General features: G+C 34.9%; 1 protein-coding gene across 50 annotated transcripts in view; it reads right to left on the reverse strand.

Moving 5' to 3' along the window:
- The window catches only part of LOC111152143 (regulating synaptic membrane exocytosis 1), a 498,025-nt gene that overhangs the window by 110,659 nt on the left and 368,206 nt on the right, over positions 1-19,160 (reverse strand). For 19 of the 50 annotated variants that reach the window (XM_022510482.1, XM_022510480.1, XM_022510466.1 and 16 more), the window contains one exon: positions 6,642-6,754. In XM_022510482.1, coding sequence (XP_022366190.1) covers positions 6,642-6,754 — 113 coding nt within the window. Of the gene's footprint in view, positions 1-2,612; positions 2,643-6,310; positions 6,314-6,641; positions 6,755-7,836; positions 8,020-13,982; positions 14,055-19,160 lie in introns of all 50 variants that reach the window. The other 31 variants (XM_022510475.1, XM_022510495.1, XM_022510469.1 and 28 more) reach the window with 7 other exon arrangements.

Consider the following 19,160-nt stretch of genomic DNA (forward strand, 5'->3'; position numbering starts at 1 on the left):
GAGATCACAAGTAGGCAGAGAGGCAGGCAGAGAGAGAGAGGAGGAAGCAGGCTCCCCGCTGAGCAGGGAGCCCAACGTGGGGCTCGATCCCAGGACCCTGGAATCATGACCTGAGCCGAAGGCAGAGGCTTAACCCACTGAGCCACCCAGGTGCCCCGAGGGCCAAGTATTTAATCTTCTCAAAGCCTTAGCTTTCTCAGTTGAAAATTTACAATATTAGTAGTTACCTCTCAGGTTGTTTTAAGAATGTGATATAAATATATAGCTCTCTTAGTCAAGTGTGACATAGAGTAAGTGCTCAATAAATTCTATCTAACATAAAAATGTTAGTAGTATTTAGTATCTCTATTCATGTGCTTTACGAACATCGTATGCTGGAAAATTATATACTGGTCCCCTATAGTTAGGGTGACCAACCATCCCACTTTACCTGGAACTGTCCAAGTTCTAGCACTGAAAATCTTGCATCTGAACATGATGCAAGTCTCGGTCCTCCACAAACCAGGACCATTAGTCGTCCTACAAGTTTGTTGGCAATCCATTAAAAACAAGCTCTCACAACGAGCCCTTTAGCTTATACTGTTGGCTGGGCATAGCTAGTCCCAGTCTTCCTCTACCAGGGAGGACTCAAAAGGACTTAATTCTCCAGTACAATCCATCCCAGAAAAGATCAGCTCATCACAGCAGGGTTTCTATGCAAAATAAAACTGTTTCTTTCTTTTGGGGTATGTGAACCTAGAATTTGACTTTAAAATAAATTTCTTGAATTTGCTTCTATCCTTTCTGGGCTTCTCAAACTTTTTGTGACTGAGCAATAGTGTCAATTCCAGGAGAGCTGCAGCATCCTCTGCTGCCCTCTGCCTGGCTTGCATGCATCTGGGATGTGCCTCTTTGGCTGTTTTCAGTCCCATGGTCCATTCTGTGAAGCATATCTGTGTCCTTTGCACAAAGAAGACTTGGCAGAGTGATGACACATCTTAGCCAGAACACAATGACCTTGCAGAAATGTAATAATCGGTCATGCTCTGCAGTGAGGCTGTAAATGTATTCTTCATAGAGACTTTAGGTTGGACAACTTACGAATTTTGTTTTGTTTTGATTAGCTAATTATAGCTTTTGGCTAGTAATAAAATATACGGGAGATCTCTCTACATGAGGAATTATTACATTTTTCTTTCTTTTGGCTAAATTAATTAGGTCATGACCTGTTTCTAATATAACATTTTAATGTTTTTATCACACTAAAATTTATCATGCAAATCCAACTAAATGCTTCTGAATCTAAGCACAAATGCATTGGCCGTGTTTGAATCACTGGATCTAAAGTTGTGTTTCTGATACCTGAATTAAAAATGCAGGATGGCCAGCAATCAAGGCAAAATCTAAGGACCAAGACATCTTGATCTTGCTGAATAACATTTTATTTTTTATTAATATCTACTTATTGGTTAGGGCATCAGACACTTTGTCAGAATATGCATTTACCAGAATATAAATTTATTTTTATAAATTCAAATTAAATAAATAATTGAATATTACCTCCCATTTTCATTCTGTAATACTGAGATATATAACATATACCTTAATACACTAGAAATTAGGGATAATATATTTGGGATTTGTGCCTATTAAAATCGGATATACTATAGTGGAAAGAGGTAAAAAAGTGAGATACCTGGGCTTCGTCTACCATTCATCAGCAGTGTATAGGAGTATGTCTCTTAATCTCTCTGAATCTAAATTTTATCATTCATAGAAAAAGGGATGATGCTACTCTCAGGACTAATTTTTAGGATTACGATATCCAACAAATAAATTCGATCATTAGTCCACAAATACTGAGTAAATGTACATTTATTATGCTATACAGAATTATTTAATTTTTAATTATTATTAATAATATTATTTCATTAAGCTAAAAACTCATGTTCAAATATTTAGCTATCAGGCCAACAGTAATACTGAATAGAAAATGATAACGGGCAGCACCTGAGAGCAAGACAAGATAGCGTCTACTTGAAACTCAAGTCCAAAGACCAAAAATCAACTGTGATCCAAAAGATAATAAGGCCGGAGGTCACCACCATGCCCAGCGTAGCAGGCTGAGTGGTTCTCCTCCTCTGTCTTTGAGGAAGACAAAACTGGTGGTTGTTATAACGATACTGAGGCCAAAAGAAGTGACATTTAGGCCGCTGTTTTCCAGATGCATGGCTGCAATGGGGGGCCAAACATTCTGTAATGTTGCTGCTATGAAAAGGGAAAATCCAGAGATTTTCTCTTCTTTTGCAGCAGATACTACCCTGAATAGAAAGTCAGAATCGAGGAGGAATGTAAACAAACAAAAACATACAAGAAATATGTTATTTTTCAAAAGGAATTGTCATTGTAGATCCATTTTGAGACAAAAGCACTTTTAATTTTAATATTTTCCTCTTCGATGTGAATAATACAAAATGCTTAACACCAAATGCCCTACAAAATCATTGCAGGGAGAAAATTACCTTTATAGCAAATAATTTTGCTCATTATTTAATAAATACAGTTATATAATTCACATATTATAAAAGAAAAGGAATAATATTAAATGGTTAAAAAGTTACATTAATATTTACCTTTTGTGGAAGAGTTATATTTTTCTTGTTCTTCAATGAATTAAATGCACATAATGATGGAAACAAAAGAAAGAAATCAGCAAATTTATAGTTAGACACGGAAATGTGAATAAGCACAATGGCATGAATAATAAAAATGTACAACATATAATGTGACATGATAAATCGCAATGGCAAACCATAAGGAAGTCTCAAATATGATACTAAAATTAATCAAAGAATGAATACAACAATTTAAAGATTTAAAATAAAAACAGAAACACTGAGAAATTAATGTTTGGCATTGAAAAATACATTGTGTGGCATTTTTTCTTGCCTTTAAGAACTGCAAAATATTTCAGCACCGGTTTTTCCTAAAACATTCTGATTTTAATCCATTATGACTTTTTATTGCTAGTGTATTAAAAAGCATCCTTAATACTCATAACAAACATTTTTATCATTTCAAAAATGATAGCATTTCAGGTAATTTGAAATTTCACATAATTCATGAAAAACGGAATTCCAGTTTTTACCAGGTAGTAGGCATTTCTTTTCATTGTGAAAATATTCAGTAATATTTTCCACAAGGAAAAAGATTACCCTAATTTAAATAATCTTTTCTTCCTTCTCCAATGAATTATATTAAAATATCTCAAAGTGAAATTGTTCTTTGGAGATAGTAATTCTTAGAAATTTCATAAAGCTTTATATCTACCTCCTTATTTGTATACTATTCATTGAAAAATAATGGCCTACCTAGATATTTCTAAAGGGGACTATCATCACAGTTTTAAGTCGCAGATAAAATAACAGAACACATAAAATATAGCTGGCACACCAAGTGTTAGTTTACAAATAATTTTTAAATACTTCTTTAAAAGATATCCAGTTGAGCACAAAAAAATCACTTGTTTGGTTTCAGAAAACCATATGACATTTTTATGCAAACAGTTATGTTGTTTTCAGCTTCACTCTCCATAAGGGCTATGTTGGAATACAACTTTGGAATATAGAGAAATTTCTTAGGAAAACAGGAAAACAGAGAAATTTCTTAGAAATCTTTGCTCAATTGTCACAAACCGTTAGTTACCTAAATTGTAAGGCTACTTTTTTGGCTACTTTATCTCAAAATCTGTGTTGTAATCACTCCTCTTCTTTTCTTGTAAGTATACTTGAATGTAATCAGATTTCATGTAGCAAACAGGCTAGGATTCCTAATTTTTAAAAGAAACTTTAAACAACTTTTTCAAAAATTAAGTAAAAATGTCTTTTCAAAGGATGTGTTTGCCTTTCAAAGAGCACATATCGCTTCTATGGTACAAAGACAGAGTAGTAAAACTGAATTACAGGAAACAAAACAAAACGAAACATACACCCAGTCAAATAATCTAATCATCCTGGCACAAATCCTAAAAACAATCAAGTAGATAACTGTATCCAGAAACTGTATGAATAACATTATTTTACAAGTACATCACGAAATTGCATCACGATCCAGGAATCTAAACCATTTGAAATATTTGCTCTTACCAACAACTACTTATCATCAACTCAGTTCTTTTTTTCAAAAATAAATAAATAAGTAAATAAAACTAACTTTTGTTAAAAATTTCAAAAAGTAGCAACAAAAAAGATGACTGGAAAGAAGGAAGTAGAGGCTTAATTGCAAATGAACTGCATTCAGCATTAACTTCATATAAGATTGAACTGTTTAAAAAATACTATCAAAAGAAAAAAAACATAATTTTATAGCCCTACGAAAAACAATGAAATCATTCATAAATTTAACGTGCTAAATTCTGGCTAATTTATGAATTAAAAGTTTACTTTTAAAAACATATTTTAGGACACACAAAGATGTCATGTCTGTTCAGTTTGAAACGGATCCATTATATGATGACGGCAGATGCTATTACATTTTCCCAAAGTCCCAGAGCACATAATAAAATCAAAAGTAAACCAGATCTGTTTTAATTATGGAAGAACACTTAGAAATAATAACACATGTTTGTTCTCATGTTTTAAAAAGGTTTTATGTACATGACCCTTGAGACCATAAGTTTCAGGAAACTCAAGTAACAAAAAGTGTTGACTAGTGTATTTATATTAAATTTCAAAATAACTCCATCAATTTCATGTTCAGTCATTCCTTTCTTCCCACCTCAATTCAATCCTTACACACTGATGATTTCTCTGAAAGACAACTGTGAATAGGAATATCATAAACAGTAATGTTGATATTAACAATAGAACATAGCTTTTTAAAAAAACCCAAATCCAGCATACAATCCAACTGATTTCATAGAAGCAATTCTTATTTTTATAGAAATAACATAACTACAGACTCACTATATAAGAGTTATATGGAGTACCTTTACATACTTTTGAACCTATAGAGTGTTTTAACAATTGGAGGAAATGCAAAGAATTTTAGGAACCTGTGACTTTTTGGATATTGATCTTTAGCAAAATATGGCCACTGAATCTGTAGCAAAATTCCAGAATTTATGGTTAGTTTAGTTGTGCAACAGGAGTTCATGAATGGATAATTTAAATAAACACCAAATTTTATTTAAAGCAGTTTCATCTGGGCTATTGTTAATTAGAGTCTTAAAAACGTTAATTATGAGGTATCTTCTCAAAATGTTCCAAGAGAAAAGAAAGTTTGTGAAACACATGAATTGAGAATTCCAATGAATTAATTGCTACCTTAGAAAAGAAAGTCAGAGTTTCACATGGCATCATAGATTCCTTATTAATTAAATGAATACTCTTATAACAACCCTGAATATTGAAGCATGACATATCAATGAGACGTATAATTTTGAAAAATAATACACATCCAGAGTTTACCATAGCAGCGTTCCTCTATTAGTAAGATGGTATTTCTTAAAGTCTACACTAGTTTTTCTAAAACCAAGTATTCTGTTTATATTCTCTGTTATATCAGTCTTTGAAATAATGTATTTATCTTAGATCATTTCTTGTGATACATTTCTGTGATACACTCAGTAAGTTACTTCAATTAAGTTAAGTAAAACACATATGCAGCTCCCTCAATATAGAATGAAATAGAAGTGTCACATCAGCAACAACCAACACTGCTGAAAAAGATATTCAAAATGTTAACCTTTTAGTTGTTTTATGGGGATGAAGAGTTTGAACACATGTTTTAAAAAGAAGTCTGCTGTATTTATAATCCCAAATTAAAAATTATTTCAGCACATTACTTAATGGATCCCTGATAATACTTGTGTGATAACATATACTGATAAATCTTTTCACCTACTAAGAAATGGGACAGACCTTGGGTCACATGAGAAAAAAAAAACCAAAAAACAGTAACTATTTTAACCCAGTATTGAAATAATCTGGCCCAGATAGTTTAGGGAACCTAATTTCCATTATCGAAACTCTCCTCTCTGTCTCTGTATCTCTCACACTCTCTCTCTTTTTCTCTTTCATTCTCTCTCCTTCTAGGAAAATAAACACAACATGTATGTGCTTAAATAAGAGCACCTGTAAGTAACGATGAACTGTTAAAAAGAAAAAAACCCCAAATTGCTAAAATGTGTCCTCTAAGTTATTCTTTCTTCATAAAACTTGTATAAAAAACCAGGATATTGCCAGTAAGTTAAAATAAAAAAATACCCGTAAAGACTTCAATATGATCACATGCTTGTTTAAAAACATTTTAAAAACAAGCTTAAATAAACCTTCTTCTAACACATAAAATGCCATATTTTACTGAGATTTTAAAAACTGTACTTTCTTTTTTTTTGTCCCTTTGAAAAAAGGTGTTTCTAGGGCTCAATTCATTCTCCCAATCGACAATCTAAAATTCATTCATTCACTCACTCAGCAAAAAACAGAGTATATGCCATGAACCACTGAAACTTGGTTCTAGGAATAGAATTCTAAGACACAAAATCCTAGGATTCAGTAAACTCCATAAATTAAAGTAGTATTCATTTAATAAAAGGTGTATAAAAAGAGGTGATTCTCAAATCCAAGGTTTTTGGACAATGATCTCTCTTTATTGGATACCTTGTTCTATACTGCTGCTTCTCACTGGCACCTGTGGGAGCTGTCGTCCCCTCCGACTGCTGAAGGGTGTGTCTGCAGGAGGAGGATGGGTTGGACTTGCTTGTCTGTGCATTCTGTGGGCAAAAAAACAAAGGGGGAATGAAATGGTGAAACTCCAAGAGGGCCTGACAAATACCTCTCCCCCCTTCCTGTTACTATTAAAACAGACATAAACCTCCTAACTCAGCCTTTGGAAACAAAATCAAATGCTTTTGATGATATGTATAAAAGAAATACTATAAAAAGGGGCTAAGAGAGACAGGGTAATGTCTGTCACACATTGTTCTGCATAACAAATTACTGAATTGAGTAAAATGAGACTCACTTCTTTGAATTAACTTATAATGAAGTTGTGGCTTTCCATTAAGTTATCCATTTTTGGTAGTGCTGAACCAATGTATCTACTAACAGCCTCTGAATCCTAACAATGTAGATAAATTAGTTAAAAAAGGCTGTTGTCTAAATTGCTACTATTAAGTCAATTATTATATGTAGAATTATTTATAAGTGATTAGAATACTTCTAGCTGTAGACTTTTATAAAAGTTACCATTCACTTGTTGTTTATTTTTAAATAGGAAAAAATTGACAATACTTAAACAAATAACCTTGGCTATAAAACTTACTGGTGCAAGGATCAAAACTACAAATACAAATTTGAGAAGCGTGCAGATACATTACTACTGCACAGGAGTAAGCTGACCTCCATCTGCTGGCATTCAATTTTTTTTAAACTGAAAAACTTTTAAACACTAAGATTTAACTGAACACATACAAAAGATTTTTGTAAAGGAATTTCTCTTATACTTTTGAAAGCAAATACACACTTAATTTTCCAGGTAATTGCTCATAAAGAATTTTACATCATTAAAATAAGTATAGATATATATGAATATGCCACAAACAGATGGAAGGACATAAAACAGCCAAATTTAATTTTCAATGATAGCTAATTGGCAGGAACTATAGACTATTATCAGCACAGTGAAGATAGATGCAAGTAATAGAGGATGTGGGAGAGGTTGAAGTGCCACAAAGAAAGGATTAAAAATTATGGTGTCATAATGAGTGAAAGCATCAAGTGCTCAGGAAAGTACAACACCACACCAACACCCGGAGGCAGAACATGAATGCTGGGCTGGACACTGAATAGCGACCTTGTCAGAAGTGGAGAAGGTGGCGCCGACCCTCCGGGGGCAAGGTGGTGGGTAGAACACAGTGTTCTGACACTAGAGTGCTCACTCGACCTTGAGCGAGCGGGATGTTTTCCCCTAAGGACTGGCTGATCAGTCGCTCTTAGGGCTGCGTATCCCCTTCTAGAAAGGCATGGTGGGAGAACCCTAAAACATTTGGGCCAAAAAAGATCTTCAGTCAGCAGGTTCACATTAAGTTTGATACCAACACATTTGTCCAAGGAAAAAACCTGGTTACTCTTACAAGGCAGCAACTTTAAAAACCAGAAGAAACCCACCATCATGCAATCACTGAAATGGAACTCAAAGGAAACTGACAAGTTATTGCAAATGTACATGCCATGTGGTTTTTAGAGGGCTAATCCAGATTCCTCCAATGTAACAAACCTCTTGTTAAGTTGTACAAGGGAAGAGACTTCTGTCTCTTGGTTTTTACTGAGCTGCATCTCTAGTGCCTAGAATAGCCATACAGAGAGCAAGAACTCAATACAGATACCTTGAGTGAATGAATAAATATGATTAGAATAACGAATACAGTGATACTTCAAGCACTTGCCTTCAAGAAGAAATAGTGCACTGTAGACTCTGTGTATACTTTTACAATGCTCATAATTTTAATCTGCAATAGGAAGTTTATTCCAAGTAGGCTGCAAAAGGAAGATGTCTTCTGAGGTTAATTTAAGCAGACCAACAAATTAAAATGATGCAATAAGATGGAATATGTTTCATAATTGAACTGACTAAATACAAACGGCTGATGTACGGATAATAACATATCTTCTAAGATTAAAAAAAAAGTCTGAAAAGATATTTGTCCATATATTAACAGGTACCTTAATATAGGGTTCAAAATTATTATGAAGCCAATTTATGAATTAAGGATTAAGAATTAAAAACTGATATGAATCTTGTTTAAAACAGATACATGCTTTTGCCTTTTTAAAAAATCATTTCCAGTATGTATTTTAAATAAAAGGGATGTTTAAAATACCCAATATGGATTATTTTTTACAGTGATAGAAGCAAAGGGATAATACCTCATCCTTTTTGAAACAATGCTATAAATCCACTTATCAAGTGATTTGAAGTGTGAGAGTAAAAAATAGCATATTGGTCACCAGAAGTGCTTTAATTATTGAGTATTTTATTCAACTTATATTCATATTGACAATTTTTCTTTTAAATAAAATGATTTTCACAGCTATAATTATTTTAATTCAGGGTATCTCCTCTATTTCAGCACAATAAAATGGGAAAAATGTACAACTTAGAACTGTAATAAAGCTGCATTTTTATCTTCTTGACCTATGGATTAATGCTTTATTAGGCCCTAATGCAAATCCTGAAACCTGGACTGTTGTCTCAATTTCCAAATTAAAAGAAAAAAGAACTAACAATACATATTAAGACTGTTTGTTCATTCATTCTCAATTGACTTTTCACATAACTCAACCCTACAGAATTAATTTATATGGAAAGCACTGCATAATCAAGTCCTTTCCTTTGTAAAGAAAGAATTTTTATCTATTACTCTTCACAAGCTATTACCATGAGAATAAACTTCAAGCCATCCTTGTTTGAAATACACTTTCTAAGTGTGGTCTAAAAAGTGAATACGGTTTTCACCCTGGTACTGAGAAATTGCATTTCAATTTCACTAAAATCTTACTTCATTCCTTAATAAGAACTAAAAGGACTACTTAAATGTGACTTGAAATATAAATAAATTAGGCGGACCTTATATGGCACCAAACGGAATGGTAAAGATATAAAAAACAATTCTGGAGACAAATAAATGGCTTTCTAGGTGAGAAAGCCAATACTCACCTATCATTATTTCTATAACAGGTGAGTATTATACAGACTGAGACTCCGTGACTTAGTGTTCCCATCTCCAAAGTCACAGGAAGGTGGGCAGGGTCTGAGGACACCTTGCACGTACTTAAGGTGCATCATTTAGCACCAGATCTGTTTCTTTGACATGAACTAAAAGTCCCACAATGACAATGGTCCCTACTGCCAGCTGAACTGTAACAAATACAAAAGCACAGACCAAAGGGGCGGCATCAGAAACCACTCTGTCTGAGGAAGAGAGAGGAGTGTGGAAGTATGTCGGAATTCCAGGAAGGAAAACTGAGGAGAGTGAAAATGCAGAACATTGAGAAGAGCAAGGTTTTGGAGGTGAGAGATAATGGAACCAAGTACAGTTCATTTCAGACTAGAGGAAAGGCGAATCAATCAAGAAATTCTGAGGTACAGGAGTGAAATGTTGGGAATCCAGGCTGTTGAGCCTTGATGTTTCAGTGGAATGGGATGAGTTAAGAAAGTTAAGGTTGCAAGAATGGAAGAGATGGGGAACCACCATATTAGAGAATGGAACAGGGAGTGCACGGGCGATAGAGAAAATGACAGTCACAACTATTCTCTACGGAGCATCAATATGGAGCCAGGCACTGAATGTCTGTGTGTATGTTCCCACATATATACACATGTATGTTCTTTCTTGATATTCTTATAACAACTCTGAGAAAGATAATTATTCCTATTTTATAGACAGAAAAACTGAGGATCATAGAGTGACTTGTACAAAGACAAAGAGCTAACGTGTGGTAAAGGAAGGACCCACACAGATCTACTGAGTGCCAACACTTGCTCCCTGTGCTGACTATTGAGATAGGCTCTCTTTCCATATCACAAGATGAAAAATGGCAAATCCTTGGATATATTGTTTATCTTGTAAACAAAATCTAAATATATATCCAAATGTCAAACTGTCTGACAAGATTTAACAGATTTAATTATCTCCTGAGAGTCTGTAGGAATAAAAGATATGGGAAATGGCATTTAATGAATACCTATTCCATTTTATAGACCTGTAAATAGCCCACATTTTTTTAAACAAAATATAAGACTTCTAGAGCAAAATTCTAATGAAAACCCAAGTATGTCTGAAGCTAGTTCACCATCTCCAAACGTGCATCTAAGTATTCACCGAGTCCAATCTATGCCTACTCTCTTCACCCAAGAATAGTGTTTTGACTTGAATTTAAGTAAAACACATTTCTCACCAAAATCTGAAGTTGTTAATTCAGGCATAGCTATTGTTGCAATAATAAATGTCTCCTAATGCAGCTTAAAAATATAATCCTTTTTTTTATGGCTTGTTAAATGATGGACATGCACGTGGTATTTAAGGTTAACTGTTCAAAATGGTTCCTTCTGTAATGGCCATTAAGGGCCTACACATTCTCCTTCCAATAGCATCAGCACAACATAAAATGCATATATTTTTGAGAAGCTTTCCTTCTTAGAATTGGTTAAACCCAAATACTAGTCCTGACAAAACATCCCCTGGATAGGTTGCAGAGTACAGGTTCCACAACAAGAAAAGTCACTAGAGTAGAAAGGGGAAATGACCTGCTACCAAGCAGGTCATAGAGCTGAATTCATATGAGAGTGAAGAGTCAGACTTTTACTACAGAGCTTCCTGAGACAATGTAAAGCACTGCTTTAAATGCTAGGTACAAAAGTCAGATATGAGTTCTGCTTGTATTCTGCCTATAACTAGTCACCATATTTTTCAAAATATTTTCTTACAACACTATTCCCTATAAGGCCAAATTTGTTAAGGCCAACAAAGGGCCTTCAAAATGATGACTGTTAAATAGTAAATTTTGCCAGAAGCCAAGGGGTGACTGTGTGATATGAATCCTTTGAGTATGTTGTTAACTTCCCAAAGACCTCGAATCAGCGTCCAAAGTATTCACACTGTGACCTCAATTCACCTGTAGTTAGATATCAACACATGGTATCTTCTAAAGAAATAAGAGTGGCACAAACCTAGAAAATCCGGGCCAATTCTTTTGTAACTAGTTATTCAACAACTCACTTAAAAACCAGGCATATAATTTACAACTATATTACAAATCAATGGAGAGCTTTAATTATAATCAAACAAATCTACACACTTAAAAGGTTTGCACTGTCTATATTAAAACCTGTTAGCAAAGTAAATGAAGCAAGAGTAATATGAGTATGGTCCTTAAGCAGCAAACATCTGAGAATGGGAAACAATCAAATTCTTGCTATACTTTTTGCAGGGATGGAGGATTTGTGTTTATCTACAGATAGTTTCAGTGTTGTAGAGGAAACGCCCAAATATTACTCATTTGTAGTTAAGCACCATTAGTTGATTCTAGAATCATCTAGCATTTTATAAAACAGTATCTTATTGTCAAAAAGACTTGCTCATTGATATATCCTAAATAAAACTGCACATGGTAGTCACTCAACTAGTAACTGTTAAATGAATTAAAGCCTGAATGGAATAAAAAGAGTAAGACTTGGAGGAAAAATTTCAATCAAGTCGAAGTAATTGAAATTCTGTCTGTCTCTGAGGCAGATGGGCAGTGTATGGTTGAAGATTAAAAACTTGTCTAAGGAATTTAAGTCATTTATAATTCTAGTAAAGAAACTGCAGTTAACTGAGTTGACATTAAAGAATATGTAAATGGAAACATAATCAATACTGTTTCATTACAGGCTATCTATCTATCTATCATCTATCTAAAGTGCTAGAACTTTGTTCATTCCCTTTCTCAAAGCCTAGCTCCTTTGTAAAACTGAATTTCTATTCAACACTCTCTGAATTCTCTAAATTCTTGTTCTATTGTAAATTAGAGTCCCTAAACTGTCAATATCTCCATAGATATTAGCTAAGAGTAAGTTCCATCTTCTCTTTATCCACACTCTTTCATGTAACTAATAGCTACTCATTTTTCTGATCTCAACTCAGAAGTAGTATCTCCTGGGAAGATTCCCTCTTTTGCTGTTCCGTTTTATTCCTTGAACTTAGCACATCGCTTTGCACATATCTTTTAAATGACTAACTGAATTGTTCAGAGTTTATTTCAATTAAGCCTACTGTGACAGCCTAGTGGTGACTTGTATCTGCCCTTGGAGCTTCCAATCCACCCTACAAAATGTTGTTACAGTGATCTATAATTTTGGAACTCAAAGCCAGTCACCAGCCTCTCAAGCCCATCAATGGCTCATGGAGGTATAAAGCAGAAGCCGAAATTCTGTTAAACAGTCCACAAGGTCACGTGTGACATAACATCTAACGAATTTCTCCAGCTTTATTTTCAATGCTCTCCCCCATCTCCTGGAAGAACTCACCCTCTCAAAATATGGATCCCCCAAATCAAGAGTAAATAAAGTTTAAGCCTTGGTGTTTTCTCATATTTTTTTTTCCTTTCTCACGGAATATTTTCTCCACATCTACTTTCATATATCTGGATTTTGCTCAGGTTACACCTTTTATGAGATATCTCCTTTCTGCACTACACTCTTTTTCCTGTGTTTTCACTCTATCTTGTGCATACCTTTATAGTAAAGTATAGCTTTAAGACTTCAGTCCATTCTTTCATTTACATCTGTGTCCCCCTGCATGTTCTCAATGCTTTTTTGGATGAATAAATAATGTGTTAATGGGACATCAGGTGTTTTTTACAATTATGTAAAATAATGTATTAGTATCTTACACCAAAAAAACTGCACATGGCACACCAAAAAAAAGTAAAAAAAAATTATAAAGTTGGATGAATTACAAAGAAAGGTCAGTAATTCTTTTAATTTTTCTATTAACTCAACAAATATCTTTCATATACAGGTAGAATCTTAGATGTACTTGGAGAAAAGATTTAAAAGATGATATCATTCAGATAAATAACAGACACTCAAAATATTTGCATATTCCAAGTATTATATTCATTAACATTTAAGAATCTCAGAAAATCTCAGAAACAAAATATTAATGTCCTAATTTGTAGACAGTAATGAGCACAGATCTGGTCCTCTTTAGTAATCAGCGTGATGACTAAGAGACATATCTGAGATTTTTCTTAAACCCTAAGATTTAAGGGCCACCTTCAGATTACCCTCCTCTTGTTTTTTTGAGGCTATTCCCATATGGGAGATCTATTTACATGAATGTCTTTAAACATCACAGGCTATGTTTAAAAACTAATCATGTAAAATGAGAGTTTAAGGCACCCCTGAATTTATCAGTTGAAAGAGAAGATGGCCACACAGCACAACACCAAGCCTACCTTTCTGCATCAGAGGCAGTGCCTTTCCTAGTCTGTTTTTGGATGCTAGATCTTTCAGACTTTCTGGAGTGCCTGTGGAATGAAATGTTAAAGAAATACAAAATATATGATGAATACAGCTACAGTAGTTTCATACAATGATAAAAACAATAGACATGAAAAATGACAACTATCTTATTTAGATGGTTTTGTCAGTCAGTGCTTTTAAAAATAAAAACAAAAAATAATAAATAAAAATCTGAACTGGAACTGGTGGGAGACATAAGTTGCCCAACAGGAGACCCAAGAAGCGGGGATTCCCTTAGTTTAAAAAGGTCTGTCTGCAGGAATGATTTAGTATGGACCCCCCACTGAGCAACTTTGCCTCTCCTAATGAATAAACAAGTCCAGGGGAGAAATGGAGCGAGGACAGATGTGATGACAGCAATGGTTTGGGTGCTGAAAGAAAGACTACAAAGGGGGATGTGCCCTCTGCATTTACGAGTTGAAACAGGGTGCTGCAAGAATTTGTTGTTTGTTATTCTTCTCCCACAAAATATGAGAAGAAAAATACCACAGTGAAATATGCTTCATGTAATCATTTTAAATCAAGTATTAAAATTATATCCAAAGTTATTATAAACATGCTTTTGAAACCATGTAGCATTTTAAAAAGCTGATTACACATCACCAATCAAAGAATCAAGTTATATACATATATATATCTCGAACATTTGGAACTTGAAATGCATTTTCCCAAAGAAATGTTTCTATAGAGAGCTTACCTCCCTAAGCAGCAGCTCACATATACTATTTGACCTAAAATGTGTCTCGCCTACTATATATTTGAAATAAATATAAAATATTATGGTCAAGAAACTAAAACTTATTATTAAAAAATCCCGGAGAAACCATCAAAAGTAACATGCATTTTAATCTTGATAATTTATATTTTTCTCTCAATAGTTGATTCTTTACAATTTATGCTTATTTTTCTTTTCTGATTTCACTTCCTTCCAACAACAAAGAGACAACTGTCATTCCCTACTAATGCCAGATAATCAGAGTGTCTCATATATGCCAAGCCCTGATGTCCCCACTAGAAATACACGTCAAAGTATGAAGTCCAACAGGGTGTACAGACTTCTGGGGCTGCTCCTCTCTCCCCGTATCTTTTGCTATTGCCCAAACTGGGTCCACCCTGTGTTGCCTTTCTAATTCAGGGCTTCAGCTGTGTGTCCTCAGGCTTTCTGTTACCACGACGTCTCACTTTCATCTCACAAATGATGAAAAAAGTATTGACACAGAGGAGAGAAACATCTCTTGCTTACCACTTTCCTTGAATTGTTGGAAAAAAGGATATATGGAAGGACAACTCGAGGTCAGGTACTGAGGGAGGTACTGACTTATTAACCTTCACGACAATCCTTTCAGGTATCATCTTTATTTCAAAGATGAGGAAACAGGCTCAGGACAAGCCCACCCAGTCAGTAAGAAGTAGACCTGGGATAAGAATGTAGATACGTCTAGCTCCTAACCTGTTTCTGTCATGTACTATCAGCAGAGAGAAGGGAGCAAGTTGGGTCTGATGTAGATCCTTGGGGCTGCACCCTTCCTCAAGAAGGGAAGAAACTATGAAATATGGGGGTAGGCCTTGGAAAGCACTAAGAGATAATATCTCATATTAAAGGAATATCTCTGATATTCTTGTTTACTTTGTTGATCCTATGATGAGGTGGGGGCACTGTAGTGTGTAGAAGACTGGAGAAGTGCATGGCACATGCCTGAAATGGATGGGAGGTGGTTGCTGGGAAGGAAAGCCAGTTCCTAAAGCACACAGAATGCAGGCATATAGATAGCAGGAGAAGCTGCTGGAGGCCCAGTAGGCATCTGAGCTCAAAATTTAAAAATACCATTATGGGGAGGGAGACAACCATAAGAGACTCTTAATCTCACAAAACAAACTAAGGGTTGCTGGGGGGAGGGGGTATGGAGAGGGTGGTGGGTTATGGACATTGGAGAGGGTATATGCTATGGTGAGTGCTATGAAATGTGTAAGCCTGATGATTCACAGACCTGTACCCCTGGGACAAATAATACATTATATGTTAATAAAAATAATTAATAAAAAAATACCATTATGGGAAACTGATGCTTTTTTTATGACACTTTTAGAGCTCTTCAGACATTATCTTAAACATGTCAAGGTAAAGTTGAACCCCACCAGAGGCCTGTGCTGGTGGTTTTGTTTTGTTTTGTTTTTTCCGTCCTGTAGTGCAGAGGAAGTGACAAGCTAATGTTAACATTACTGGACCACAAGAGTGCCCAAGGACTGGGAGGACAAATGTTCCTTTTCTCATATTCAGCGGAATGAGAGCAGAGTTTTAGGTCAATTCATGAAACTCCCTGTCTTAAAGGTTCTCACCCATTTATTCATTCAATAAATATTTGTTGAACATGTACAGAAGCCAGATTGTTCTAAGTGCTTGGCCTATGTCTGTGGGGGAAAAAAAAAATATTTCTGCCTTTAAGCAATTGGTATTTTATCTGTAGGAGAAAAATAATACATAGCAACCACAAAGAGCCCTCAACATCTTGAGGGCTTATCCCAGATCTATTTCTTACTTAAATTATATAGTATAATCAAAGGTGGCAAATACTAGCAACAACAAAAAGTATACCAGAGCCAGGAGGATCAGAAATGTGTGTGAGGGTATGGTTTGGGGGCAGTTGCAGAGTGCCATTTTCAGCAGGGTGATCAGGGAAGGAGTCACTGAGTAGGGGACATAAGGTGAGAAGGGAGTTAGCCACCTATATCTCTCATGAAAAACGTATCTCAGGAAAATGAAACAGCAAGTGCATAGGCCCTAAGGCAGATGTGTGCCTGGTATGTTTGAGCAAAGTAAGGAAACTGGAAAGGGAAGTTCTGAGAGGGAGAAGTCAGAGGGCAAGTTTGGTGATGGTGGGGGAGGGAGAGGGGAAGAGTGGGGGTGGGGGAGGAGGAGAGACATGTAGAGTCCTGCAGATTCTCGTACAAACTTTCTACTACTGCACAACGAAAGGGCTTATGGACATCTTGTAGAACTTGTGTGTTTTTGTTTCTATCCCTACTAATTTCTATTACTCTTTCTAGATTCGATTGAGACTTGACTTCTGTAAAACTTTAAACTCTCCTTCCTCTTCTCATCCTCACAATATAAAACACTCACATGCTAGACTGATTATCCCAATAATCCATAACGAGGGCGATGACAACCATGACATGCCAATACCAAGGGCGGCTAACACTTACGGGGAACTTGCTGGGTGCTTACATGATGGCCTTTACCTGCACTGACTCATCTATAATCTCACCAATCTTGTGAGGTGGGGACTACTTTTTTTTTTTTTATCCCGTTGAAAAATAAAAAGATTGAGGCTTAGAGAGATTAAATAATTTCCTCTAATTCACAAAGTCATTACATATGAAACCATGAGGTGAAAGAAGACTCCATAATCTCAACGGCAGTGAACACAGGCATCCATGGCAGAGAAGACGCCGGAGCCCAGTAGTTCAAAGCATGGACTGTGGATTCAGCCCGTCTGGGTTTAACTACTGTTTCTGTCGAGCGAGGTGATTTTAGTCAAGATACTTAACCACTCTGTGCCTCGGTTTTGCATTTCTTGTTCTGACCTGTGAAGTGGAGATAATACTAACCTCTCACAGACTTGCCAATTCTACGTCAATATCGCTCAGTACTTGTGTTACAGTTGTTGTGACATTACAGAGAACAAGGGTTTGTAGTAGTTTGGGAATTTTAATTACTCAGAACTAGCAAGAGGTAAGTGCTATGAAAGTATTATTTAAACGGATAATAACACATATTTGTTTCTTAAAGGTAAAGACTTTTGTCTATAGCAGTGCTGAGCTCAGTCAGTGGTCTGTAATCAGATGACAATAACTCATGAGAGGTGCATACATCTAAATTTTTATTTATTTATTTATTTATTATTATTTTATTTCTATTTTTAACCCTCTTGTTAAAAATGACCTTTTTTTACCTCTCCAAATGCTATAGAAACTTACATTTACTTACCTAAAGATTTCTATAAAGGATAGGTCTTCATAATTCTTTTTAACCACTTAAAATCTTCAAATTGAGTTACACTTAATTGTAATAATTCAGTGTAAAGCAAGAATACAGAATAGAAAATTCTAATGTCTTTTGCACTCCAAATCCTAAGTTATAGCTATGAATATATTATATTTTTTAAACACAGCTATTTCTTAGAATAGAGGTTTGTGATATGTGAAATAGGAATGATTAGAACAAACAACTTATATTTACATACTACTACACTATTAAAACTACTGATCATATGATCATAAAATGAATCACAGTGAAATGAACTATATTCTACCTTACATTACTCTTTCTAAGTTCCTTGTGATCAGGAATGGCATCTGTCTTGAGTTAGCACTGTAACATCAATACCTAGCACATGGTTGCTGCTCGTAAGTATTTATTAAATGCATGGTTAAAAAAGTAATTATTTTGAGTATTATCCTGTAATTTGAGAGTTAAAAAAATTACAGTAAGTAAAAAAATAACTACAGTTATAAAATTCACTTTACATCAAATTAAGTAAATTTAGAAATAGAACTTTTCATTGTTTTTTGGGCTTCAGTAAAATACAAAATATCATAAACAAAAAATGGCATTTAGTTATTGACTTATGCATCATGAAGTGTCAATCATTATTATTGGTCCCTTATAGGCTTATCATGTTGCAACAAGGCAGCATAGACACAATTTTATTCTTAAAGGGACACTAGTATTCAGCTAAGCCACCTACAACTACCTAAATTTACAGATGAGGAAACAGAGTCCCATAAGGTTTAAGTGGCTTATCCAAGGTAGTAGCGGCCTTAATTATTTGGTGAGGACACCACCATCACGTCCTCATGTACTTTGGTTCTCTGCCCATTCTGCCATCCAGTGACTTGAATGATTTGACTTTACTGGAGGGACCCCTAGAGAGAAGTGAATAAAACAGGGTTATAGCATTTCCATTATGTCTTACTTATTTTGGGTTTTAACATGTTTTGTTCTATTAAAATTTTTTATCGTTTTATTATTCATAAAGTATTTTTTTTGGTCTAGATGTGCATGAATCAGAAATACTGAGCTTTCTTTTCTCTTCACAACTTAATCATTA

Source organism: Enhydra lutris, unplaced genomic scaffold, assembly GCF_002288905.1.
Source record: "Enhydra lutris kenyoni isolate GAN:26980312 unplaced genomic scaffold, ASM228890v2 scaffoldscaffold28, whole genome shotgun sequence".
NCBI lineage: Eukaryota > Metazoa > Chordata > Mammalia > Carnivora > Mustelidae > Enhydra > Enhydra lutris.